At 40.3% G+C, this 27,133-nt stretch overlaps 1 protein-coding gene across 1 annotated transcript in view; it reads left to right on the top strand.

Moving 5' to 3' along the window:
* The window catches only part of CDHR3 (cadherin related family member 3), a 105,076-nt gene extending 101,717 nt beyond the window's left edge, over window positions 1-3,359 (top strand). The window contains exon 19 of the mRNA XM_074195162.1: window positions 1,898-3,359. Within this exon, the coding sequence (XP_074051263.1) occupies window positions 1,898-2,277 (380 nt within the window). The 3' untranslated portion in view covers window positions 2,278-3,359. The remainder of the gene's footprint in view (window positions 1-1,897) is intronic.
* The last annotated feature ends 23,774 nt before the right edge of the window (window positions 3,360-27,133 follow it).

The raw sequence follows: 27,133 nt of genomic DNA, 5'->3' as shown, positions 1-27,133 counted from the left end.
GGGAAGGAAACCAAATTCAGGAGGCAAGTGTTTTGGCTCCTGGCCACCTTCATATGCAAAATGCTTCAGTCCTTCTCTGAAGGAGAATGGCTCCTCTCCAGCAAGAGGCTGCTGTTGGAATTAAATTTCCCTCTATTATTAGGTACTTGTTACCATAATGTGCCCACATTAACATAAGTGCTGGAGGAATCCAGAGCAGACAGCCTCAGAGGTTTTAGGGAAATGACACCAGCAGAGTCTCCCCTGACCCTGCAGTTTCCCTAGAGAGATACTTGGTCAAGAAAATATACAAATTGAGAGGTGCCCTATGTATATATGGATGTAGGTATGTTAAAAACTGAAATCTGGGAGCCAGATAGAATATCAAAAGCAAACAATCCTTGTGGGAAGGGGAACATAATGAGAATGTCAATCCTTTGACTACAGAGTTTAGGGAAGTCATGTATTTTAGCTTCCAGGAAAGGGAGGTTCATAGGATGTGACTTGCCAGTGGCAATAAACAGAGAAAACAGAATTCAAACCTGGTCACTTGTCACCAAAACCAGTGCTCAGAAATTACAGCTCAACTTGTATCACATCTTTGCACCTAGGTTTAAAGGGTTTTAAATTATGCAGTGCACACACACACACACACACACAATTTAGTGTTAGGAAACCTGTACTTAAATCCTGCTTCAGTCATTTGCTCCCTGGGTGTCCTTGGGCAAAGCTTCTCTAAGTCTCAGTTTCCTCCTCTATAGAATGAGAGCACTGGATTGACTACATGGTCCCATCTCCAAATTTATCCATAGAAATGTTGTTGTTCTTCAGTCTTTTTTCAACCATGTCTGACTCTTTGTGACCCCATTTGGGATTTCTTGGCAAACATACTAGAGCGGTTTTGTCTTTTCCTTCTTCAGCTCATTTTACAGAAGAGGAAACTGAGACAAAAAGGGTCATTCAGCTAATATGTGCCAAAGTTGGATTTAAACTCAGAAAGATGGATCTACCTGACTCCAGGCCCATTACTCTATCCACTCTGCTTTTCGGCTGCTGTCATAGACATGCACAAAGACATATAATAGAAATTCATTCTCCTGGTACCTTCTTCTTCATACCATTGATGAGGACCCTTTCTTTTTAAGAAAAAACAAAACAAAACTGGGAAGTAATAGTTCCCCCTAAAATTATCCAAGTTCATTTTAAATTCAAGATTTCAAATACTCTTTTCATCTAATCAAGATGGCATAGAACCAGAAATTTTTAACCTGGAGTCCATGGATTCCCAAAGGGTCTAGGGATAATCTACAACTGATTCAGACAGGCTCAGGGGAGCTGATAAGTACATTTACACCTTAGAAACTGGCAAATGGTATAAATAAGGATTTTATTTATTCTTTTTAAAGAAAATAATAGAGAAAATGTTAGTAACAGATTAAATTTAAAGTGCTGTGTATTTTTGGAGAGACTGTTGTTAAACATTTACCAGCACTCCTCTTTGCTGGGAATCTGTGAATTTAGATGGGGAAAAAATTTATGTCTTAGTTTTTTCACTGTTGATTTCCTTTGTAATCCTGTACTTTTGTTTCATGCACTGAAAAACATTATATCAAGAAGATGTCCATAGACCACCAACAGGGTCCTTAACACAAAAAAAGGTTAAGAACTTCTGGCCTAGGATCTCAAAAGCAGTTCACAAACTGTGTACTGTTCACATAACCATTGACTGTTCATTTTATCTTATACTGCTTATGTTGTCTAAATTGTGTAATCTTGGGACAGGTTTACTAAATTTTTATACACCAGGAAATGGCCTCTTTATTTGCAAGGCTGTTTTATATCATTCAGTCGATCAGAGCTTGTGAGTTGTTTCTTTTGATGAGAGATAGGCCTAACTGTTGCTCTGTTTTCCTTCTAGTTACTGGCAAAATATATGAATTCAACTCAAAATCTGGTGCCAGAAGATGGAAAAACTCATCAATCCAGATTTGGTCAGGAGAGAAAGACTTGAATAAACAAGTAGCTGTTTGGACTGTGGAAAATGGTGGTGAAGGAATGAAGTCCCTGGAAGGGACCAACAAGGAAGTAGATGGGAAGACTGGGAAAATGGAAGCTGATGACATCAGTGTGGGGTTCAAGAGTGTTGAAGGGAAAATGGAATCATCACAGGGTCTAAGTACTCCTAGAGTTCAGAAATCCAGAGAAGGAGTAATGGGACATAGGTCTTCTCCAGTCCTCCTGGGCAGGGCCTCCCCCAAAATCCACCCCCATTCTACAGTGAAGACCACTGGAAAGTAAGTAGCATCATGGTGTTTGTGGCTATGGTTACCAAGCATCTCAGATTTTCTGAGGTAACCTCCAACTTCCAAAGTGAAAAAAATAAATAATTTAATATATTTGCAAATGGAATATACTTTGTTAGACTATGTACTCCAGGTTGGAATTGGAAAATCACAATGGTTTTGAGGATTTACAGAATAGGAGACTGACTTTAGCTGATCTTGCTTAAAGGGAGAGATTTTTATTCTGAAATTTTGACTAAGGGAGAAAGTGAGATGAGATGGAGGGTCTAGGGGTCCCTAACAAGATGTTTTCCCTATTCCTAAAATAAATAAATATGTGACTGGGTGGTTCATGACTTAACTTCATAGAAAGTACAACTCAACATAAAAAAAAAACATTTATTAAGCAGTAGGAACGATGGATAAGCTGAGGAAGATCTGAATTCATATCCAGCCTCAAACATTTATAGTTGTGCATCCCTGGGCAAGTCACTTAATCTTTATTTACCTCAATTTCTTCATTTGTAATAATAGCACTTACCTCCTAGGTTTGTCATGAGGATCAAATGAGATATTTGTAAAACACAACTCAGTATTTGGCACATGATATGATGTATATAAATGTATTAGTAGTAGTAGTAGAAATAGCATGTGCAATGGGCAGCTAGTTGGGTCAGTGTAGAGTGCCAGAGCTAGAGTCAGGAAAACTCATCTTCCAGAGCTCAAATCTGGCCTCAGACACTTCCTAACTGTGTGACCTTGGGCAAGTCACCTAATCCTGTTTGCCTCGGTTTGCTCATCTTCGAAATAAGCTGGGGAAGGAAATGCCAAAACCACTCCAGTATCTTTGCCAAAATAACATCAAATGGGGTCATAATGAGTTGAACACAACCAAGCAACAATTTATGTACAAAGGAAGACACTGTATAAGGCACTGGGAACACAGGGGACAAAAATAAAAGTCTCTGCCTTCAAGGAACTTGGGGATATAGTTCACTAAGCAAATAAAAATTATATTCAAAATAATTTCAAAAAATAGAGATAACTAACCATTTTGGGGAAAGGAGAAAGGCTTCATGGTAGTAACTGAGCTTTACTTTGAGGGAAAATAGGATGCTAAGGGGTATAGGTGGTGGGGTGGTGGGGCTATCCTGGGCAAAGAAATGGAGCAGGAGATGGGTTGTATGTATCCCTCTTTATACTTACCAACTGCAACAACAACAATAAAAGGGGTTTTTAAATCTCACTAAATTTCATCTAGCCCATCTGTTCTTTTCCTCTGCAACTCTTTGTTTCATTGGGAACACGGAAGCGCTGACTCAAGGCACAGTATGAAACCCACCTCAGCCATCTAACACAGACTTTCACCTGTCAATCTGAGTGATGAACCAAAAATAAACTGCCTAGGAATGAAAGGGAGATGTGTAGTCAACTGAGGCCTCACGTAATCCCTGAGTGTGCCCCCTCCTCCAAATCCCCATTATCCATGGTTAGGGACAATAACTAATGTTTGCCCTTCATTCTGGAAAGGACTGTGACATTGGGGAGATAATACCATAAGCACATGAATGAATTTGAGTGAGGGGGGCTGTGCTAAGTCACCAGCCTCACTTTCTCCTCTCAAACCATCTGGATCCAATGGCCAGATATGAATCAGACCAACTGGAGATGACCTTGGATGTGAGGCAATCAGAGTTAAGTGACTTGTCCATGGTCACACAAATAGTAAGTAGCAATGGTCTAAGGCTGGATTTGAACTTCCATCCTCCTGACTCCAAGGCCAGTGTGCCATCCACAAGGTATGACTTTCTAAAATTCAAAACCTCTCTGGTGGGCCTCAGTCGGGGTAACATTATCAGAAAATCTGACTCTCCTGCCTAAAGTAGGAGAACGGATTTTGACCTTTCTTTTTGTAAAAAAGGAGAAATTAAAAAAGAAATATTTTTAAAATCTCTCTGTGCATGTATATTTCCCCCAATAGAAAGTAAACTCTTTGAAGGCAGAGGCTGTTTCATGCTTGTCTTTGTATCACCAATGCCTGATATGGAATAGTTGTTTGATCAATGCTTTTTTGATTGCTTGATTGACTGATTGATAAATTGACTGATAGATTCATCCCTTCTTTGTCTGATCTAGGTCAGGAGTGGTTCATTTAATTCAGGTGATAGCCAGGAACTTCCCTCCCATCCATTAAAATTTTGCAAAAGAAAGCAGCCTGGCTCATCTGTCTAGGTTAAAGTGAGCAGTTGGATGGCCATAGTGGCAGATTGCCCATTTAGTATTCTGGCTATTTCTCTGTGTACTTGTGACTGAAATGCTTTGCTCCAAAGCTCTCAGCCTCCATTTAAATAAAATAAGACTAAGAGAAAGCTGAAGGGTGACTTAATAACTGTTTGTAAACCCATTAAGGATTATTAAACAGAGGATGGGGAGCAGCTGTTCTTCCATCACCACTGATGGTGGCACCAGAGGGAATCGTGTTTAATGATCAATGAAGAGATTTAGCTAGACTTAGGGAGGAACTTCCTGATGGGGAAGATTTGTATAGAAACTCAAATAAGTAAGGGAATCACCTTCTTTGATTATCTTTAATATATGATGGGGCAGTGAATAGAGTGCCGACTCTGAGTCAGAAAGACTCATTTTCCTGAGTTCAAATCTGGCCTCAGACACTTAGTAGCTGTGTGATTCAGTTTCCTTATCTGCAAAATGAGCTGGAGAATAAGAGACATTAAACTTCAGAACATAAGATGCTATGATATCTCATGGAGGGTGAGAGAGATCCAGGCATACCAAGAGATCATCCCTGGCAGAGGAGCATCAGAACATGGAAAAAATTATCTCGAACAGGATTGCTGCAGGGTTGGGGCCGGGGGGAGAGTAGGAAGGTTGGTTATTTTAATTTGCTATTGTAGTTTTCCATTTTCAGTAATTATTTTTGCTGCAGTATTCTTATACCTGGAGAAAGAGAACAAGTGTTGACAGCACCTTCTAGAGTCCTGGGCAAAAACCTAATTGCCACATTATAGTTGTGGCTCTGCTCTCCATATCCACAGAACAATAGCCCACCTTCCACCTTACAACTTGAGTCTGGGTAGGCTTAGGATGGTTAAGCCCGGGGCATCTGAAGCCCCAGCCTGACCCCTAGTGGCTATTTTCCTATTATCTGCTCCTTCTCTAGAGATCCTGAAGCTATGACCAATAACACTGACAGGCCAGATGATAGGAGGTTTGATGCTAAAAGCCAAGGTCATACTATATCCTATATTGCCAACATTAGGATGCCTGTCCATGCTGGGTGATATCCAGCTACATGGGTTTGTTTGCTTAGTTTTTCCCACCACTACCACCCTCAATAGATCTTTTGGATCCAATACTCTCTTCTTCTTTTGATATTTTAGTTTGTTTCCCAACTGGATCAGAATGCCATTCTGAACTGTCAGATCATCAGGTGGATGGGGATAGCTAGATTGTCTTAGAATTTGCCACTGAAATAAAAAAAAATAAATAAAAGAATTTGCCACTGAACTTAAACCTTATAGTCTCTGCCAAGGCCACCTCCTCTCAGCTCAAAAATAATTCTCAAATGCCTTAATTCATTCATGTGCTCTGGCATGGGCCTCTTTTCCTGCCTTAATGCTTTGGCATCAAAGCCTCAGCCTTCCCATGAGTGTATGCAAGCTTCTCTCAGTATTCAACTTCAGAGAACTGGTGGTTATCCAGCAAAATGCTACCCTTTTCTACCAAGGATATGGTGTCTGCTCCAATGAAGTGCCTCTCAATTTGTGAATAATACAAGCTGTCTGAGCTTGTTCAGATGTAAATGTGGGGAACTGTACCCAGAACCCTAACTGGCATTATCCCAAAAAGGACATAGTCTCCTGTTGCCTCTAGAAAAATGGGGAACACCAGAAGGGAGATGATCATTGAAAAGATTGGGAAAGGAGTCAATGCAGTGTTATGCTGGTAATTGTTTAACAACCAGCTTTCTGGAGGAAAAAAATGTACAACACACTTTTAAGTTTATTCTTCCTTTACACCTTTTTTCATCACTTTTTAAAGTCTAGATGATTGACAAAACAACACCATTTGCTGAGATTTTCAAGGTGTAAATACACTGAAATTTTAATAATCTACTGTCCAACTGGTTTCAGCATACCCTGATTTTGTAACCTATACCAGGAAATCCTATTGCTTCCCTTCCTTCTCCAAACCCTCCAATCCATCCAAAAACTAAGATGGCCGGTCTCCAAAATAGTGCTATCAAATTGCTGTCATTCATACCTATATCCTGAGCTATCCTCTAACAGAAGCCCCCAGACAATCTCATCTCAGCCCAGAACTAGCTGATATTTCAGGACATCATATTAGGCTTCCTCTTCCTATCCCAAATTACACCGATAGAGAATGGACCCATGATTTCATTGATATAGAGAGGTCCCAAATGAGGAAGCTCCCGCTATTTCAGGTCAGCACCCTTTGGGCAATTTGTAGTGATTTGTCCAAGGTTGCCTAGCTAGTATGAGTCAGAGAAGGGATTTGGACCCAGATCTTTCTGGATGCAGCACCAGTTCTCCTTTCACTATGCCATGATGTTAATGATAGCCCTATACCAGACAACTTTATAGCTTATTCTCATTTTTACTTTTTTGGTTACTTAATATATAAAGAAGGGATGTTAAGAGACCATATAGTATAACCTCATTTTATAGATGAGAAAACTGAATTCGAAAGAATTGAGGGGTTCAGGGACCAGGTCCAAGATGCATCATCTTTGGGGGGAAGAAAGAAATTGTCTGGATAAAGTGAATTTAGCCTCAAATTTATTCCCTTGTTAAGAGATTTTCCCACATGTCTCTACTCAAGGCTTTAGCTGTGTTGTACTTTATCATAGCCTGTGTTTATTCCCTGGATTCATTACTATCTTAAAATTGGAACAACTTGCTTGGGGAAAAGGCATGGAGAGAGGAGTATGTAGGAGATACCATTTATGAACAGTTTTAACCTTGACAATGAAATCTGAAGTTTTATCTGTATACAGTGCTCAGTAGGAAGCAGGATACAAATGTTATTCTACATTACCAAAAATACTTGTGATTCACAAATAAAGCTTGATAAATATCACTTTAGATCCTCTACCACACATCCCTTTCTCAACTGTGGCTTTGCTGTTTGTCTTTTGGAATTATTTGATACACATTATGATGGCAAGATCAGGAAAGGCTGAACATGATCACTATTGAATGTTAACATTTCTGCTGGTTCTCTAAGCAGCTGTCAGGAAAACTACAATTAGAGGGGTTATAGGAAGACTGTGGTCCACTAGCTATCCTCCCTGCTGAGTGGACTCACCTCAATGAACCTGGACAAGTCAGTCAAGTCATAATCCACACCTCAGATAAATTTTTGATTCTCCTCTCTGAAAAAGAAATGAGCTAATACAACTTGGGATTTCCTTCCAAGAGAACAAGATATTTAATTATGGGTATTCAGTATAATAGTCCTACCTGGAGGCAATGGGATGGCCCAGGTGGCAGATAAAATGCCCTCCTAGGGGCGACTAGGTGGTAAAGTGGATAGAGCACTGGCCTTGGAGTCAGGAGTACCTGAATTCAAATCTGACCTCAGATACTTAATAATTACCTAGCTGTGTGGCCTTGGGCAAACCACTTAACCCCATTGCCTTGCAAAAACCCTAAAAAATAAAAAAATAAAATGCCCTCCTAGAGAGGATGACTTTTCCTACAATAAGGGCCTGGTTAATTGGGCTGATCAACATATAAGCAGTTATTGGGGCTCATTGGGACTCTCATCTTAGAGAAAGAACAATGTTTTAGATTATTAATAATTTCAATTGGGGTCACACCTTTCATCTCAAGCCAGTAGGCTTTCTGAACAAGATTTCATGCTCAGGAACAGTCAGTGGAGAGGGTGAGATTGTCTAGAATGCTGCATCAAAAGTATGACCAGAGAGGAGGATGGAAGTGAAGGATATAGGAGATTTGTTTACATTTCTAGAAAACGGCTACAAAGCCGTTTAATACAGTGTCCACTTAACAAATGCTAGGTTGGTTGGTTCTTGTCCTTTGTTATCAAAGAAGACCAAAATGACATCATTATGTTAGAGACAAGTTACAGTATGTCCAATTGAGGCTGATCAGACCAATATGAGCTCACAATGTTCTACCACAGGTCCAACACAAATAGTCCGTGTGAACATATGGGGTGGGTACTCTAAACTTTGAGCTGCTTCAATTATGCCTTGCTCACAGAGGGCAGCACACTCTATGATGAGGGCATGCCATACTGGGCAGTGCTGTGTCAGTGTCTCCCATACTGCACAATCAATTCCAAAGTTCTTGAGAGATCTTGAGAGTGACCTTGTATTGCTTCTTTTGAATCCCCTGTTTGAGTTCTCCATAAAATAGTCTTTTTGGCAAGTGTATGTTTGGCATGCAAAAAACATGGCCAGCCCATTGTATTTGTGCTCTCTATAGCTATGTTTGAACACTTGACAATTTAGCTTGAGAAAGGACCTCAGGGTCTGGTATCTTCTCCTGCCAGGAGATTTTCAGAATCTTCCTATGATGATTTAAATGGAAGAGATTCAGTTTCCTAGCATGGCGCCAGTAGACTGTCCATGTTTCACAGGCATATAGTAATGAGGTCATAGACCTTCAGTTTGATTGCCAATCTAATACCTCTCCTCTTATCTATTAACTGACTAAAGTCACTTTCCCATATATTACCTCACTGGACTTTCACAGCAAAAAAGTGAGAGATACTATATATAGTATGATCTTCCCTATTTTACAGATGGGAAAACTGAGACTCACAGAGAGAGAGATTAAATGATTTTTCCCTGATTCATACAGGGAGTAAGTGGTAGAACCAATATTTGGACGCTTTCCCACTCTTCACATTGACTCTTTCACATCAAGGATTGAAAAAGGATCAACCTGTGAGCTAAGACCACGTACTGAATGAAAACAAGAAAGAACTAGTCAGTTGAAGTTATCAGATATGAGGGAAAGTTGTGAAATTTCTTTCTCTGGAGACTTTTAAAAACAAAGACATCTCCATCTATTTTGGAATGTTTAGGCCATCTCAGGTGTGGATAATGATAGGAGGATCACTCAACAAGTATTTAAGAACCTGCTAGGTTTTAGACACAGAGATACAAAGCAGAAGTGTAAGACAGGGTTCCTTGAGGAGTTTACAGTCTAATTGAGAAGAGAAGAATGATTTAAAGGTAAAGGAAAAATGCAAACTAATAAATTTCAAATAAATAGACCCAGACAATAACTGATGTGGAAGTTGGGATGAGGCAAGAAGACTGAGTTAGGTGGTCGGGGGAGAAAACATAGAAGAGCTTGAGCTTAAAGAACTCAATGAATAGAATATAAGGCCTAGAATCAGTAAAACTCTTCTTCCTGAGTTCAAAACTGGCTGGGTGATCCTAGACAAACTACTTAACCCCGTTGACCTCATTTTCCCCATCTGTAAAATAAGCTGGTGAAGGAAATGATAAATCACTTCAGTATCTTTGCCAAGAAAATCCTAAATGGGCTCACAAATTGTCAGACACAACTGAAAGAAAATTGAATAACAAATAGTTACACTCCTACAGACTAAATGCAGGTAAGAATGAAAGGTTAAAAAAAAGAGGGGAAAGTATTTTAAGAGTTTTGCTTTTTTTCAGTCATTTATTTCAGTTATGTCGAGATCTTCATGACCCAATTTGGAATTTTCTTGGCAAAGATACTGGTGTGGCTCATCATTTTCTCCATCAACTCATTTTACAATTGAAGAAACTGAGGCCAACAGCATTGTGTTAAGTGACTTACCCAAGGTCATACAATCTAGTAAGTATCCAGAATTATATTTGAATTCGAGTCTTCCTGACTCTAGACCAGACTTTATCCACTGTACAAACTGAGTAAAATGTCCTATAATTTATAGATTGGGAGGAAGAGAGGACATTAGAGATCATCCTTCTGATTTTACAGATGAAAAACCTGAGACTCAAGGTCTAAGTTTATAGGCTTAGAGCTGAAAGTCATTTTTATTTTTATTTTTTTAGGTTTTTGCAAGACAAATGGGGTTAAGTGGCTTGCCCAAGGCCACACAGCTAGGTAATTATTAAGTGTCTGAGGCTGGATTTGAACTCAGGTACCCCGACTTCAGAATGCTGAGGCTCAGGGATAGAACTTGTCCATGCTACTACATAATAGACTCAACTCAGTTTTCTTGCTCCAGATCCAGGGTTCTTTTCCTTCTATCATACTGCCTCTAACTAGTATCAATCTGTCCCTGAGTGTCAATTTAGTCATTTAATCATTGGTTTGAAAGACCAAATGGAATTACAGTTTCTCAAGATGAAGCCAGGCAAAAATGGCACAACCATTGGAAGAAGTCTTTGGAGTGGAAAGACAGTCAAAGATCTATATGATTCATGGGTCCCTCTCTGGTACTGAGACATGAATGAAAGAAACGACACAGTCCAGAAGCATAACTTAGATGGAATGACTGGAATATTGCAAAGTTATAACTTTGGAGGGATGGTGGTATCCTTTCTGAAGTGGTCCAGGCATTGCTAACCCTATACCTTGTGCTCCTTCACTGGGGAGAACCATGCTTCTTCCTCCCCCCTTCCCAGGTTTTCAGTACTATTGCCCCATCACTGTGGTGCCATTCTCACTGGGTCTGCCTTCTACTGCAACCCCCAGAGGAATTTGAACTAATCTCTCCAGGGAGATGGATGGACCCATCTTCCAGTATAAATTCCCCCATGATCATGTTGCCCTTTGAGTTATTGTTCATCTTACCCATCTAAACTCTTTTCCACTACATCAATTGATTTTTCTCAGGTGAAAGAATTCTTAATTATGGATCTGGTCCAAGGAGGCTCAGCCAACTGCAAATGCTGGGCCAATGACAAGGCCCTTCCCAAGGCATATGCACCATGGGTTTGTTTGTGGTTCTTCCCGCTGCTTGTGGGTGGGTTAATGTAAACAGAACCCCAGAGTGTTTCTGCCCCACTAGTTTCCTGGCGAGATTGCAATGCCTGTGCCATGGTAACAGGGCAAGCATCGTTCCTTTGCTCCCAGTTTTGCTGGCTCCATTGCAAAGATGGCAGCAAGCCTCTGCTCACCTTCAGAATGAGAAGCAGAAGAATGAAGCCTGTGACACTTTTGATTAGAAGAAGGAGCCTTATGTATGTTTGGGAGTGGCAGAGGAGAAATGGAGGAGGCTTGGTTTCCAGGGAGCCCCAAAGAATGTTGGACTTTATGTTGTTTTGGGAAAGTTGTTTGTTGTGGAGAGAAGAGAGGTTGTAGACCACAAGACTCCTCAAATTGCCACCTGTTCTCCTGTCTTCTACACAGAAGCCTTTATTTGTCCACAAAATGTAGAAAATGTCTGCTTTCAAGGTCGCCCCTTTAGAATTGTACCTGTCTACTTGAGGGACAGGAGAGTAGTTTCTCTTGATTTATCTGCGGAACTAACTCATAAAGAGCCTGCATTGCCTGACCTGCCAACTTTCTTCATCCTTGTCAATGGTACTTCCCAGACAGCCAGCTAAAATGTCCTTTAGAGCAGAGAATATGAGGGAGAGCTGAGTTTGCTGAGCCTGGGACTTCTTCACAGAAAACATCCTGTCCATGAAGCCAAAGTCGACTTTATGATGGTGGTTTTCCCAGGTTCTGCATCAAAAATCATGACGGTGAAAAAAAAAACCCAAACAACTCTTCTCTCAGCAATCCAAAGGGCTTTGTAAATGTGGTTTGGAATACTATGGAAGTAGTGAAAGTTCACACTTCCATTCAAATGGGAAAAGCTAGAGCATGGACAATATAACCTATAATGATCTCTGTCTCTCTCTGTGCCTCTGTTCTGTCTGTCTGTCTGTCTGTCTGTCTGTCTCTCTCTCTCTCTCTCTTCTGATTTAGTTCCAGATCTCTTGGAAAGAGGGGGATATATGTTAATTTTCTTGACTTACTCTAGGCTGCAGAAATCAGTCTGAAAGACACAGATGTCAACACAGACTTTTGGCTGGGCAGATGTATGCTGAGAGAGTAGCCTCCCCCCCTTGCCAGGCTGGTTTGGGTTTAGATCTGAAGCAGCCTCCAGACTGACCTCTCCTTAACAGCCAAGCTGTCCACAAGCCCTGGCTTTAGGCTGTGCAACTTAGTCATGACAGAGAAGGAATTATCATTTGTTTTCCCACCCACAGAATCCCAGAATTTCAGAATCTGAAGGGACCTCAGCAGCCATATGGGCTAATCCTTATATGAAAAAGACTCGTCACTATAAGAGTTCATTCAGAAGCTGCAATGAGCTCTCTCTCTCTCTCTCCCTCTCTTTTCTCTCTCTCCTCTCTCTCCCTCTCTTTCTGTCTCTCTACTACTTCAATCAAGTAATCACTTAAAGGGAATGGCATTTCCCCCAACTTGGTTCTTAAGCTTTTCAAGTAGTTCCCAATTAACATATAAACAAAAGTCCAGCCAGCCCCTAATAGCCTTTTCTTCTAAGAAGAGTTTAATAGAAAGCAATAAAGCTATCTGGTAGCACTGTTATGAATCTTTATGCTTAGTTTGGTTTCCAATATAATTTAATGATGATGATGAAGATGATGTTTGTCCTTTGTTCTCATAGAAGACCAGGACATCAGGAAGGTAATACCATGACAAGCACATGAATTGCACTTGAGTGAGGGGGTGCTGTGCTAAGTTACTATCTTCATGTTCTCCTACAGAGCCATCCGAGTCCAGTGACCAGGTAGGAATCAGGTCAACTGGAGATGGCTCTGGATGTGAGGCAATCAGGATTAAGTGACTTGCTCAGGGCCATACAGTTAGTAAGAGACATGTCTCAAGCTGGATTCGAACTCCTGTCCTGACTCAAAGACCAGTGCTCTATCCATTGCACCACCTAAATATTATAAAACTCCATTCACTTGAGTTACCATAAAAGTAGATAGAATGTCAGGCCTGGAGTCAGGAAAGCTCATCTTTCTGAATTCAAATCTGGCCTCAGACACTTACTAGCCATATGACCCTATGCAAATCATTTAATCCTGCTTGCCTCAGTTTCCCCATCTGTAAAATGAGATAGAGAAAGAAATAGCAAACTACTCCCGTAGCTTTTCCAAGAAAACCCCAAATTGAATCTTATGATTGAACAACAAGAAAAATTGTTAGGAAGTTTTTCTTGATATCAAATTTAACTTTTCTTCCTTGTAGCTTCCATCTTTCTGTTCTGCCCTCTGGGGCCAAACAGAGCTAACCTACAAAGCACCCTTCCATGTGACAGCCCTTCAAATGCTCACCAGCTATCATATCTCCCTCCCCCTTCTTCTCTTCTTCAGGTAAAATCTATCCATTTTCTTCAGTATACTCTCTCCACCTCTAGTTCTCCCTCCTCTGGAAAAGCTCCAGGTTTTTTTGGCTTTGCCAATGGGTTGTACCCCAATCTGAATCCAATACACATGAGAATACAAAGCCCCCAAAGGAGATATGACTTATTCCAGATCACAAAACTAATGACTAGAATCAGATGCTGTCAAAGGAACAGTGTTTAAAGGTGATGTACTAAATTTGGAATTCCTCAAGTCTATAGTACTTTAAAAGGTATCTAACCCACTTTAAGTCATGATTTTTAAGAATGAACTATACCTGAAATTGGTGGCTGCTCATACAGTGTCTAATGGCTGCTAAGTAGTAATAAACAGGGAGTCAGGAAGACTTGAGTTCAAATCCAGACTCAAGGCACTATAATTCTGGAGAAGTCATTTAATCTCTAACTGCCTCCATTTCTATAAAATGAAGATAATAATAGTATCTTCCTCTCAAAGTTGTTATGAAGATAAGATAATTTTTGTAAAGCACTGTATAAATCTTAAAGGGTATTATTATTATTATTATAATTATTATACATATTTCTTCACACTCAGAAAGAACTACTTTACATTGGTATGAAGTTGGGTGACTTTGTAACTATTTGGGGTATTTTGTATGTGAAAACCATGAGTGGTCCTATCAACATATGCTGCCAGTTCAAAAAAAATGGGCATGCAAAACCATCCTTGGTATCCTCAGCCATAAACTATCAATCAATTTATTCGATCAGTCAATGTAGGAAGTAGAGCATCAATCTTCTTCCCTGACCTTTCTTTCCAGTAACTTGCAAGATTCCTTTCTCATCCAGGGGTATGGATGTTCTCAGCAATAATTCATAACTTATAAAATGTCTCTAACTCTAATTACCTTAGGATCTTAATCTATTTTACTGTTTAGAGTGATCTTGAAAGGAGTATTCATTGGCACACTCACTTGAACTAGGTACAGAAACAAAAGCTAGATGAGTAAAGCTTTTAAAAGAACTGTTTGTTTTATAATGTTCAATTCTGATTGTTTTGAGGTGGTTCCAGTCATATAAAACAAACTTGACTTTCAAGAAGACATGTGGGGAGCCAAGATGGCAACAAGAACAGAACGTGTCTTAGGAGCTCTCTCATAAAACTTAAAAACTAAGGACTTTAACTAAATATTCGAGAGACAGAACCCACAGAGGGATCCAATGAGGCAGTTCTCCTACTCAAGGTAACCTGGAAAAGAGCAGAAAAGCTCTGCTCCCCGGGGTCGGAGGGGTGGCCCGCCAGAGTAAAAGAACTTCAGCCTCCCAGAGGCAGCCCCAGGGCACTGGGAGCCTGGCTCACTGCAGTGGGGGAGTCTCCTGAGCTACGCCCTGGGGAGCACCGGGCACAAAGGGGAGAACAGCAGGGTGGGGGGGGAACCTCTGCCAGAGCGAGCACATGGAGCCCAGCCCTCAGGGCACACAGCGAGCTGCTTGGCCACTGTATTCCAGATCCAGGAACAGAAGCAGGCAGAGCAGGAGCCCCCAGGGCATGAGCCCATTGAACCCAGGGAGGGAAGAGAAGAGAGACTGCAGAGCTCTGTCCTCTGCCCCTGGAACAGGACTTTGGGGTGCTGACCACATTCAGATCCTGATCACAGTCTAGGCCCCCCCATAGAACAGCAGCCCTGCCACCTCAGCCCCATGGTAGAGGGGGGCGCATATGGCCATTCACAGACTAGGAGGGAGGAAAGAGCCTCACACACTGAGACCCTTGTGGGAGTGTCCCAAAAGCTCAGGAAGCACCCCAAAACCAGGCTAAGGCTGGGAGAATGAGCAAGCAGAGAAACAAGAGGAAGACTATTGAGAAATATTTTGTATATGAGCCCAAGAAGGATCAAAATACTCAGTCTGGAGATGAGGAAGCACAAGCTCCTGCATCTAAAGACTCCAAGAAAAACAGAAATTGGGCTCAGGCTATGACAGAGCTCAAAAAAGACTTTGAAAATCAAATGAGGGAGTTAGAAGAAAAACTGGGGAAAGAAATGAGAGAGATGCAGGAAAAACATGAAAATGAAGTCAGCAGCCTAGTCAAGGAAATCCAAAAATATGCTGAAGAAAATAGCATGCTAAAAACCAGCTTAGGTCAAATGGATAAAACAGTTCAAAAAGTTATTGAGGAGAAGAATGCTTTAAAAAGCAAAATGGGCCAGATGGAAAAAGAGATAAGAAAACTCTCTGAGGAGAACAAATCCTTCAGACAAAGAATGGAACTCAGGGAGATTTATGAATTTATGAGAAACCAGGATTCATTACTTCAAAACCAAAAAAATGAATAATCAGAAGAAAATGTGAAACATCTTATTGAAAAAACAACTGATATGGAAAACAGACTTAGGAAAGATAATTTAAAAATTATTGGAATATCTGAAAGTCATGATCAGGAAAAGAGCCTTGACATCATTTTCAAAGAATTACTATAGGAAAACTGCCCTGATATTCTAGAAGCAGAGGACAAAATAGAAATGGAGAGAATCCACCAATCCCCCAAGAAAGAGATCCCCAAAAAACCAACCCCTAGGAATGTTATAGCCAAGTTCCAGAACTCCCAAGTCAAAGAGAAAATATTACAAGCAGCCAGAAGGACACAGTTCAAATAGTGTAGAGCTGCAGTCAGGATCACACAGGACTTAGAAGCAACTATATTGGAAGCTCGTAGGCCTTGGAATATAATATACCGAAAGGCAAAAGAGCTTAGAATGCAACTGAGAATCAACTACCCAGTAAGGCTGAACGTCCTCTTCCAGGGAAAAAGATGGATTTTAATGAACCCGGGAATTTCAAATGTTCCTGTTAGAATGGCCAGAGATGGACAGGTTTGATCTTCAAATACAGGACTCAAGTGAAGCATGGAGATTGGAGGAGAGGGGGGAAATATGAGGGACTTAATGAGGATGAACTGCATGTATTCCTGTATAGAAAAATGACACTGATAATACTCATATGAACCTTCTCAGTTAATAGAGCAGGTAGAGGGAGCTTTTATAGTTGAAGCACAGAAGAAAGCTGAATTTGAAGATAAAATATGGTATAAAAATGGAGTCAATAGAAAAAAAAGGGAAATGTGATGGGAGAAAGAAAAAGGAGAGGGGGAATAGGCCAAGATATCTTATATAAGTTTTTTTCTTTATTACAATGAGCTATTGCAATGATATGGAAGGGGGGAAGGCAAGGGGGAATGAGGGAATCTTCGCTCTCATCAGAGGTGGCTAGGAGAGGAAACAGCATATATACTCAATGGGGTATAGACATCTGGAGTAAGAAGAAAAGGGGGGACAGGGGGAAGGGGGGGATGTGAATGATGGAGGAGAGGATGGATCAGATATAACACATGGTCAGATATAACACATTTTCCTTTTTACTTCTATCAAGGGGCTAGGATTGGATGACATATCTGGGACCATAGGGCCAGGTGGATGCTGGACCTAAGGGATGGTAGGGGGGCTTGGGGCCTCTTGGCCCCAGGACTAGGGATCTGTCTGCTGTGCCACTCAGCTACCCTACAGCAGAGTCAGATTGAAAGGAGAGAGAAAATATAGTACATGGTAGTGGAGAAATACTAAAGGAGGGAGTTGCAATCAGCAATGGCAACGGTGGAAAAATATGGAAGTAACTTTTGCGATGGACTTATCATAAAGAATGTGATCCACCCGCGACAGAGCTGTTGGTGTTGGAACAAAGACTGAAGCACATTTTTTAATTATTATTATTATTTGGGGGGGTAGGGCAAATGGGGCTGGGTGGCCTGCCTGGAGCCCATCTTTGGGTGTCTGAGGCCGGATTCAGACCTGGGTGCTCCTGGCTCAAGGGCCAATGCTCTGTCTGCCACCCAGCCACCCCTACTATTATTACTATTTTATTTTATTTTGGGTCTTTTTTTTTTTTTTTGGTTTTTGCAGGGCATTGGGGTTGGGGAGGCTTGCATGTCACACGGCTGGGTGATTGTTGGGTGTATAGGGCTGGATATGGGCTCGGGTGCTCCTGGCTCCAGGGCTGGGGCTCCATCCATTGTGCCACCTAGCCATACCTACAATTATTACTATTATTTTTTTAATTTTAATTTTTTCTCTCCCCTTTACTTTATCACTCAAGTGAGTCTATATTTTGTGGGGGAGGGGGTATTCTGTTTACTCTTAAACAAGAATATTTTATTAATGTATAAAAAACATTATTTGTACAAAAAGAGAATAAATAAATATAAAAATAAATAAATACAATTTAAAAAAAGAAGAAGAGATGTGTAAAGATACCTCTTCCAGGCTCCTTTGCAGAGGTAGGAGGTCCAGGTATGGAAAACTGAATAAAATATCAAGTTTTCTTTAATGTCCCTTTTGATAATTTTTTTTCTTTTCCTCTTTCTCCTTCCTTATTAACTTTTTTTTCTTATAAGGAATGACTCTCAGGATGGGAGATGGAGAGAGAAATTAGGGAAAATAAAAACAAAAGACAATGTTAAAGGACTCTGAACTAGAAGAATCCTTTGGATCATCAAAAAAACCCTACTCTTACCCTCTTTTGTGAGATACCTAGTGCTCTCAAAGGGAAGAGGAAGGAATTACAAATAGAAAGTGTTTCATAGAAAAGTACCCCCTAAATATCCCTGATAGTCACATTTACAAGAAAGGAATGGAATATGAGCTTACCATGCTCCTCCTGTTCTTAACCAGCAAGCCAGATTAAAATTCTTCAATTCCAGGTCTAGCTGGAAGATTCTTCTACCTTTTAGTAGATACTCCTCATCTAATAGGTAAGTCTGCCTTTGGGTAACTCATCCAGATGCCCAAGGGGAACATAACTTGTGTCTTTGTCCATATTTCTTCATGAAATGTCACAAATGCCCACCCAGGAATCCCAGTCATGGATTGAGAATGCTCAAAGGGCATTTACTCCTTTTTGTCTTCACAAGGTTGGTCAGCTTCCTTTTCCATAGTTATCCCTCTGTAAGTGTGATCACCCTTTTGCAAGTATAATCACTGTCAGTTTGGATCTCTTGGAAGTTGGATTCCCACTCCTTATTTTGAGTAGTATCTTTTTTTTTTAGTTTTTGCAAGGCAGTGGGGTTAAGTGACTTGCCCAAGGTCACACAGCTAGGTAATTATCATGTACCTGAGACTGGATTTGATCAGAGTCAGATCCTCCTGATGCGAGGGCCGTGCTCTATCCACTGTGCCACCTAGTTGCCCATTGAGTAGTGTCCTTTTAAAAGTTCCTTAGTTTATATCCCCCCCCATTCTCTCTCTCTCTCTCTCTCTCTCTCTCTCTCTCTCTCTCTCTCTCTCTTTTTCTCCACCCCCATTCTTAGATACCCCTGTTACTCTGGTTACTATAATCCCCAGAAGCTACTCAACCACACACAATTCCCATTTCTTTGGAGCCTCAATGTGTGGACAATGAAAGGGATTTAAAGATGGACACTTACAGCTTGAGAAATCCTGGACAAAAGGAGCTACCAGAATAATATATTTTGACAGAACACAGGGAGCCAGAACAGAAAAGACCTGCTTAACAGATTCTCTTTGAACTTGGGGAGTCTCCTAACAGGTATTACTTTCTTTCCCCTATATAGTAAAAATAGTCCTGCCTGTGTGACTTTTTCATTATCTTCAATAAGAAGAGGGATTAAGAATCAACTCTGGTATCTGACACTTTCCAGGTCAAAACACCTTACTCAATATTTAAGCTAGGTAAGGGCCCTGAATTCCACAAATTGTTAGAAAGAAGAAGAGAATATTTACAAATAAAAGAAGATAGGTCTGGATAGATCAGCAGGCTATCTATACCCAACAGGCAGGGAGTCACTCTTGGAGGGTTTGAACATTAGCCTTGCTAAAGAATTCCCCTCTTCCACAGTATTTGAAAATTGAACCCCACTTTGACTACAGTGGGCTACTATCCACTGTAGACCTTGAGCCATTCTGGTTCCATAATCACCAAAGAAATATCCTGGCACAAAGGAAAGATCATTGACTTTTAAGTCAGAGCACTCAGAGGAGATCTCACCCTTGACAATTACTTCCTGAGTAACCTTGGAACAAACCGTTTTGCCTTCCTGGGACTCAGTTTCCTAATTTGTAAAAATGAAGGCATTGGACTAGATGACCTTGGAGATCTCTTCTAGCTCTAGATTTATGAGCTTTCCACCTATACTTTTAATAATTTGGAGAATGGAGTTTCCTGGCATCAGATGTGGATATTTATAAAAAGTAACATTAAAAAGTGTGCCTCGCCCCATGTCATCCTCCTCAGTCCTACCTGCATTTGGTACAACAGACCACTGCTTACCTTGTGTACCCCTACCTAGTGCTGACTCTGCATTTCAGCCTACTCCCTGTTGGCCTTATATTCACCTTCAAATATTCTTGAGAAAAGTCTGTGATAGTTACAGGTGTCTGAGACACCTGAGGAATTAGTGAAATATTTTTCATACCAAAAGATCTGGACCTTTTGAAGCAAATGTTTTCTTTGAACAGAGGCAATTCAATTCAACAAGGACTCAGAAACCATTGACTATGTGCCCAGGCCCTGGCAAGAATACAGTGACAAAAAGATGAACCAGAACCTGCCTTCAAGCAGCTTATAATCCAGTGGTGTTTCTATGGGATAGGGGACCAGAGAACATTCCTAGAGACATGGAGTCAGCCAGAAAATTCCCAGCCTATAGGAGGGCACTCTTGAGTTGAGCTTTGAAAACTATAAGAGGCAGAGGTGAAGAAGGATCATATTCCAAGTGGGGTGGGGGTATGAGTGAGAAGGAATATCATGAAAAGTGACCAGCAGGTAATCTAATTTGACTGAAAAGTAGAGAAGAAAGTTGGAGAGAGGGAAGATGCTAATGTGAAATCAGAGTCTAAAAACATAGTTTGGAAAGTGAGTTCATTTAGGAAGAGTGTCAGAAAACTGTCTAGCAACTCAAAGTGAAGGCCAGGTGTGTCATTACATAGTAAAGGAGAAAGAAAATCAAAAACGGAAGATGGAGAGGAGGTGGAGTAGAGAGAGACAGATGGAGAGAAAGGGGGGGGGGAGAGAAGAGAAGAAAGGAAGAGGGAGAAGGGGAAGAAGGAGTAGGAGAAAGGAAGAGGAGGAAGGAGGGGAAAGGAGAAAGAAGAAAGGGAGAGAAAGTGGAGAAAGGCAACGGGAGAAGAAGGGATGAAGTGGAAGGAAACGAGAGGGAGAATGGGTGGGAGGGAGAAGAGTAAGAAGGGGGAAAGAAGAAAGGGAGTAAAAGAGAAGTGAAGAAAGGCAGTGGGAGGAAGTGGGAAGGAAAGGAGAAAGAGAAGAAGAAGACTGGGAGGCAGAGAGGAGAAAAATGAGAAACTGTCCTCCAGATATTGGTGCTAGAAACTGGCTTGCTATCCTGTCAAAGGATAGAAAGGAAGTGAACAATGTTCTTCATTTCCAACAGAGCAAACCAGGAACCTCTGAGTCACAAGATTTCTCAAGAAATAAAAATTCCTTACACATTCCCAGTGACTGTAGGGATAGAAATGACAATGTGTTGATTGAAAACAGACCAACCAAATCTTGCCCTTTATAACACCTCCCTGTCACAGGTCAACAGTGACACCCAGTGGTTTACAAAATTAAAAGCATGTAGAAAATAACTCAGAATAATTGACATATCCAAATCTAGAGAAAATGGCCAAGATGAAATAAACTCCTCTGAGGCTCAAGAGAAGGAGATGCAGCCAATTGCTTAGTCCAAGGTCACAGTGGGAATCCTAAACCGACATCACCCTTTTCTATGTAGAAATTTGCCAAGGACAACAGAGAAAGAAAGATTTACTCACTGATTAAACACACATTCACCAAGTACTGTGCTAAATGATTAGGCTGCATAGGCAAAAATGAAACAGTCCCTAGCTTCAAAGAACTTATATTCTATTGAATGGCAATTACATGCACAAGTATAAGAAAATAAAAAAAATCTATGAAAGTTAATACAAAATACAACTGCCTGTAAAACAAGGGGATTGGAGTGTATGTCATTTAAGGTCCTCTCCAGATCTAAGATCTATGATCCTAAGATTCAATTTTGTGGGGTAGAACTCATTGGTGAATGGGGGAAATCAGGATAAGTCTCTTAAAGGAGACAGAACTTGGACTCAGGCATAAAGGAAGCTAAGAATTCTAAGGCAGTCATGAGAAGGCAGAACATCTTAGGCTTGAGAGATAGACTAGTCAAAGATATGGAGGTGGGAAATGGATTGTCATGAAGTCTACCTACATAAAGTAGGTCAGTTGACAGGAACACAGAACACATGAGAGGGGCAATATAGAATAAACCTGAAAAGGTAGATTGGCTAGATTGTAAAAAAGTTTTAAGTGCATAATGGCAGAGTATTTATTTTATCCTAAAAGCCACTAGGATTCACTAAAGATATTTAATCAGGAAAGTAACAAAATGAGACCTGTGTTCAACAATATCAATTTGGCAGCTGTGTGGGCAGTAGGTAAGAAAAGGAGAGACTTGAGGGACACAAATTAAGAACCTTCCAACAGTGAGAGAAGATAAGGATCTAAACCAAGATTAAAGGAGAGAGATGATAGAGATGTGAAAACAGACAGAATTGCAAGACTTGACAACTGATTAGATATGGGAAGTGATGGAGAGGGAAGAGTTGATAATGATTTCAGGGCTGAAAACCTGACTACCTGGAAGGGTACTAGGACCCACAAAGAAAGAGAAGTTGGGAAGATTTTATTATTAGATAATATATCTCTGGACTTGGTGGAGAGGTCAATTCAATACAACAATAGGATCTGCATTTTTTTTTCCATTAAATTATAAGTTCCTTGAGGTCAGGGACTATCTTTTGACTTTTTTTTTAAATTCCCAGTGCTTAGCTGTGTCTGGCACTTAGTAGGCATTTATTAAATACCTGCTTGTTTGATTAATAAGGTCACCAAGAGAAGGAATGTAAAGAGAAGAGAAGGCTCAGGACAGATCTGTGAGCTGTGCTCCCAGTTATAGAGATTATATGGATAAATAAGCAGCAAAGAAGACCAAGAAGAAAATGTGAAACAGGAAAGAAAACCATGGTATCATGAGAACACAGAGAAAAAGAATAAGCAGAAGGTAATCAACAGTGACAAACACTATGGAGAGATGAAGAAAAAAATGTGAACTAAGAAAATTTCATTAGATTTATCATTTAAGATACCAGTGGGGGCGGCTAGGTGGCACAGTGGATAAAGCACCGGCCCTGGAGTCAGGAGTACCTGGGTTCAAATCCAGCCTCGGACACTTAATAATTACCTAGCTGTGTGGCCTTGGGCAAGCCACTTAACTCCATTGCCTTGCAAAAAAAAGATATCAGTGGTAAAGATCAGAAACCAGATCGCCAATGCCTGAGAAAAGAGCAAGAGATTAAAATTCCCCTTCCCCATCTTTTTTACATTCTGTGGCCCCAGGAGAACTTAAACTCTTTGAAGACCAGAACTGTCATTCAATTTGTCTTTGTATTCCAAGTACCTAGCCCAGTGCATATATTAGACACTTAAATGCTCCAGATTAAATTGAATTAACCTCTCTTTCTAACAATTCCTATTTCCTGTACATTATGCATCTTTTAGTGTATGTTGTAGTGTATGTTTTCAGATGTCATTTGGAAAATTCTTCATTCACGTGGCAACAGGTTTTGAATAATAGCATTTGAAATTATACTGTATGTCTTCCTTTTACAAGTACAGTCAAAATTTGATGATGTTTAATGACTTCTAAACTAGAGCTTGAGGTTGTAAAGAATTAACTAAAATGATAAATCCTATATTTGTTTTCTTTTTGTGTCTGTTAAATGTAATATATTTAATGGGCTTTTAAGGAATGATATAGGTACTTTTGGGTGCTTAGCCCAAACTGACCCATTTCAGTCTAATTTCTGCAGTAACCACCAAGATGAGGAGGTCAAGTCACCAACAGTGGGCATCTACAGCAACTCGCTCAGAGGATCCATTACAATGTGTATCTTTTAGTCCAGGCCAGCAATCCCAGAAGTTGTGAGAGTGTGTCTCAAAGAACAGCTAGTCCTTGGGACTTGGAGGCAGGAAGATCTAGAGTTCAAATCTAACCTCAGATACTGACTAGCTATGTGACATGGAAAAGTCTCTTAATCCTGTCTGCCTCGGTTTCCTCATCTGTAAAATGAGCTAGAAAAGGAAATGGCATATCTTAAGCCAAGAAAACCCAAATTGGGATTAGAAAGAATTGGACATGACTGAAAAAAATCATCATTATCAAGATTATTATTAAAGATGGAAATATATATATATCTCTTGTTCTAGCTCCATATAACTTCAACCTTCATATTGGATTAAAAATTTTTTCCCACTTCTCTTCTTCTTGGATAGAGATTACTTCTATTAGTTAGCATGTTTATTAAAGAAACAGAGCCTGATAGAGCTTTGATAAGTCACAGGCATTCTCTTCAGACCAGTATTGTAGTTAGTGGCACAGAAGCATTCTTAGCTTTTGATTTCTATATACTGGTCTAAAAAAAGGTTTTCTGCCACTAAAAAACATGTAATAAATGAGAACAGAGTTCACAGCCGTTGATTGGCATTTGGGAGTATGAGTGGGGTGGGATGGGGGAAGACATCTATAGGACTCCATTTCCTATAATTCTTGAGGTTTATAGTTCCTTGCCTGAGAGTATTATTCATCGGGAGAAATTCCCTGGACTACATTTCCCATAAGCCTGGTTTAAGACTGTATTAAAAACTCATCGAAGGCGACTCTACTAGGAAATAAGAGGGGTTTGTGAGCTGAAACAGTGCCTTTGGCCACGGTCAGAATAGGGAAGCAGAAGGGGTGCAGATGGAGCTATCGGAATGATTATCCTGATCATCTTGATTATCTTGGAGCTAAGTGACCAGGCTTTAGCAATTGCCTGTTTATCCCAAGAGGCTTCAGCAGATGTCCATATTTCCTGTGAGATTTTCTTCCTTTTCCCCCTGAGGCAGAGCACAATTAAGCTTAAGATAGATTTACCAGGAGGTCATGAATTCAGTTACTCCATTAATCTACTGTTGTGAAAATTAAAGGAGTAATTGGATTGTATTCTTCCAAGAACCTCCAAGGGGGTGGTACCCTCTATATATGAACTAGAGAATGAGTCTACTATTTGTTTCTCTCTTGTTATTTATTCTGCTTTTCTGTCTTCTTGGAATGCTTTTGCTATTGGATTTGTGACTTAATAGTCTTGGGATAGAGTGTCTCATCAGTGGAGACTTGGGCCATGGTTTTGTACATTTACAATGCAGCCCATCTCCATTGTAATGAGAAAAAAGAGAGAAAAAGTAATGAGTGGCTATTACCTGAAATAAATAAAAAATTTCAAAAAAAAAAAAGAAATCATGAGCAGGCAGATTTCAGAAAAACCTGGAAGGATTTACATGCAATGATGCCGAATGAAGTAAGCCAAACAAGGAGAACATTGTACATATTAACAGCAACATTGTGAAATGAATGACAATTATACAATTATGGAGTTAACTCCTCTCAGCAGTTTAGTGATCAAGGACAATTCTAAAAGACTTTTGATAGAAAATGCCATCCATAGGGGCAGCTAGGTGGTGCAGTAGATAGAGCACCTGCCCTGGAGTCAGAAGTACCTGAGTTCACACCCAAAGGGCAACAAAAATGAGCATACCCTTTGACCCAGCAATACCACTACTGGGTCTATATCCTGAAGAGATGAAGAAAAAGGGTAAAAACATCACTTGTACAAAAATATTTATAGTAGCCCTGTTTGTGGTGGCAAAGAATTGGAAATCAAGTAAATGTCCTTCAATTGGGGAATGGCTTAGCAAACTGTGGTACATGGAATACTATTGTTCTATTAGAAACCAGGAGGGACGGGATTTCAGGGAAACCTGAAGGGATTTGCATGAACTGATGCTGAGTGAGATGAACAGAACAAGAAGAACACTGTACACCCCAACAGCAACATGGGGGTGCTGATCAACCTTGAAGGACCTGCTCATTCCATCAGTGCAACAATCGGGAGGAATTTTGGGTTGTCTGCAAAGGAGAGTGCCATCTGTATCCAGATAAGGAGCTGTGGAGTTTGAACAAAGTTCAAGGACTATTCCCTTTAATTTAGAAAAAAAAAAAAAACCAAAATCTTATTGTCTGATCTTGTTACTACTTAGAATTCTTGTCTCTTCTCTAAGGACATGATTTCTCTCTCATCACACACAATTTGGATCAAGGTACAACATGGAAACACAGTAAAGACTGACAGATAAGGTGGCTAGGTGGCACAGTGAACAAAGCACCGGCCCTGGAGTCAGGAGTACCTGGGTTCAAATCTAGTCTCAGACACTTAGTAATTACCTAGCTGCATGGCCTTGGGCAAGCCACTTAACCCCGTTTGCCTTGCAAAAACCTAAAAAAAAAATTCAAAAAAAAAAGACTGACAAATTGCTTTCCGTGGGGGGTGGGGGTGGGGGTGGGGGTGGGGGGGAGTAAGATTGGGGGGGAAATCATAAAACTCAAATAATATCTTTAATAAAAATTAATAAAAAAAAGAAGTACCTGAGTTCAAATCCAGCCTCAGAAATTTAATAATTACATAGCTGTATGGCCTTGGGAAGTCACACAACTCCATTGCCTTAAATTAAAAAATTAAAAAAAAAAAAGAAAATGCCATCCACATCCAGACATAGTATGCTTTGTCCTCTGAAAACAGAGGACAAAGCATACTATGTTCATTTCTTAAAACTTCTTTTACGTTTTTTCTTTCTTCTTTTTTAGGTTTTTGCAAATCAATGGGGTTAAAGTGGCTTGCCCAAGGCCATAAAGCTAGGTAATTATTAAGTGTCCGAAGCCAGATTTGAACTCAGGTACTTCTGACTCCAGGGCCAATGCTCTATCCACTGTACCACCCCATATTTTTTCTTTCTTTCTCATTGTTTTTCACCCTTTGGTTCAAATGCTTTCACAAATGACTAATACTTTATTCTGTTAAATACAATTATACTTGGACAACCTATATCAGAATGCTTGCTGCCTTGGGGGGTGGAGAAGGAGGGGGTGGTAAAAATTTGGAACTCAAAAGCTTACAAAAATATGAATGTTTAAAACCATCTTTGCATGTTATTGGAAAAAATAAAACTAGCATACAAAAAAATTCATTCTAAGGACCTATCTGAGTGGCTAAGTAGTTCAGAGGGTAGAGCACAAGCCCTGAAATCAGGAGGAATTCGAATCCACTCTCAGACACATATAACTAGCTTGTGATCCTGGGTTAAGTCATTTAATCCTATCTGCCTCAGTCTCCTCAACTGTAAAATGAGCTAGATAAAGAAATGGCAATCGATTACAGTATCTTTGAGGTCATGAAGAGTTGGGCATGACTGAACAACAACAGCAATAAGGCTCTATCTGAGGTAGATTTGAGAGGATCAGGTAAGGAAAATAGCATGTGATTAATTTTCCAGTGTCATCAAATTTGGGT

Source organism: Macrotis lagotis, chromosome 7 (assembly GCF_037893015.1).
Source record: "Macrotis lagotis isolate mMagLag1 chromosome 7, bilby.v1.9.chrom.fasta, whole genome shotgun sequence".
NCBI lineage: Eukaryota > Metazoa > Chordata > Mammalia > Peramelemorphia > Peramelidae > Macrotis > Macrotis lagotis.
The sequence above is the reverse complement of the archived record's forward strand: the minus strand, read 5'-3'. Positions and strand labels throughout refer to the sequence as shown.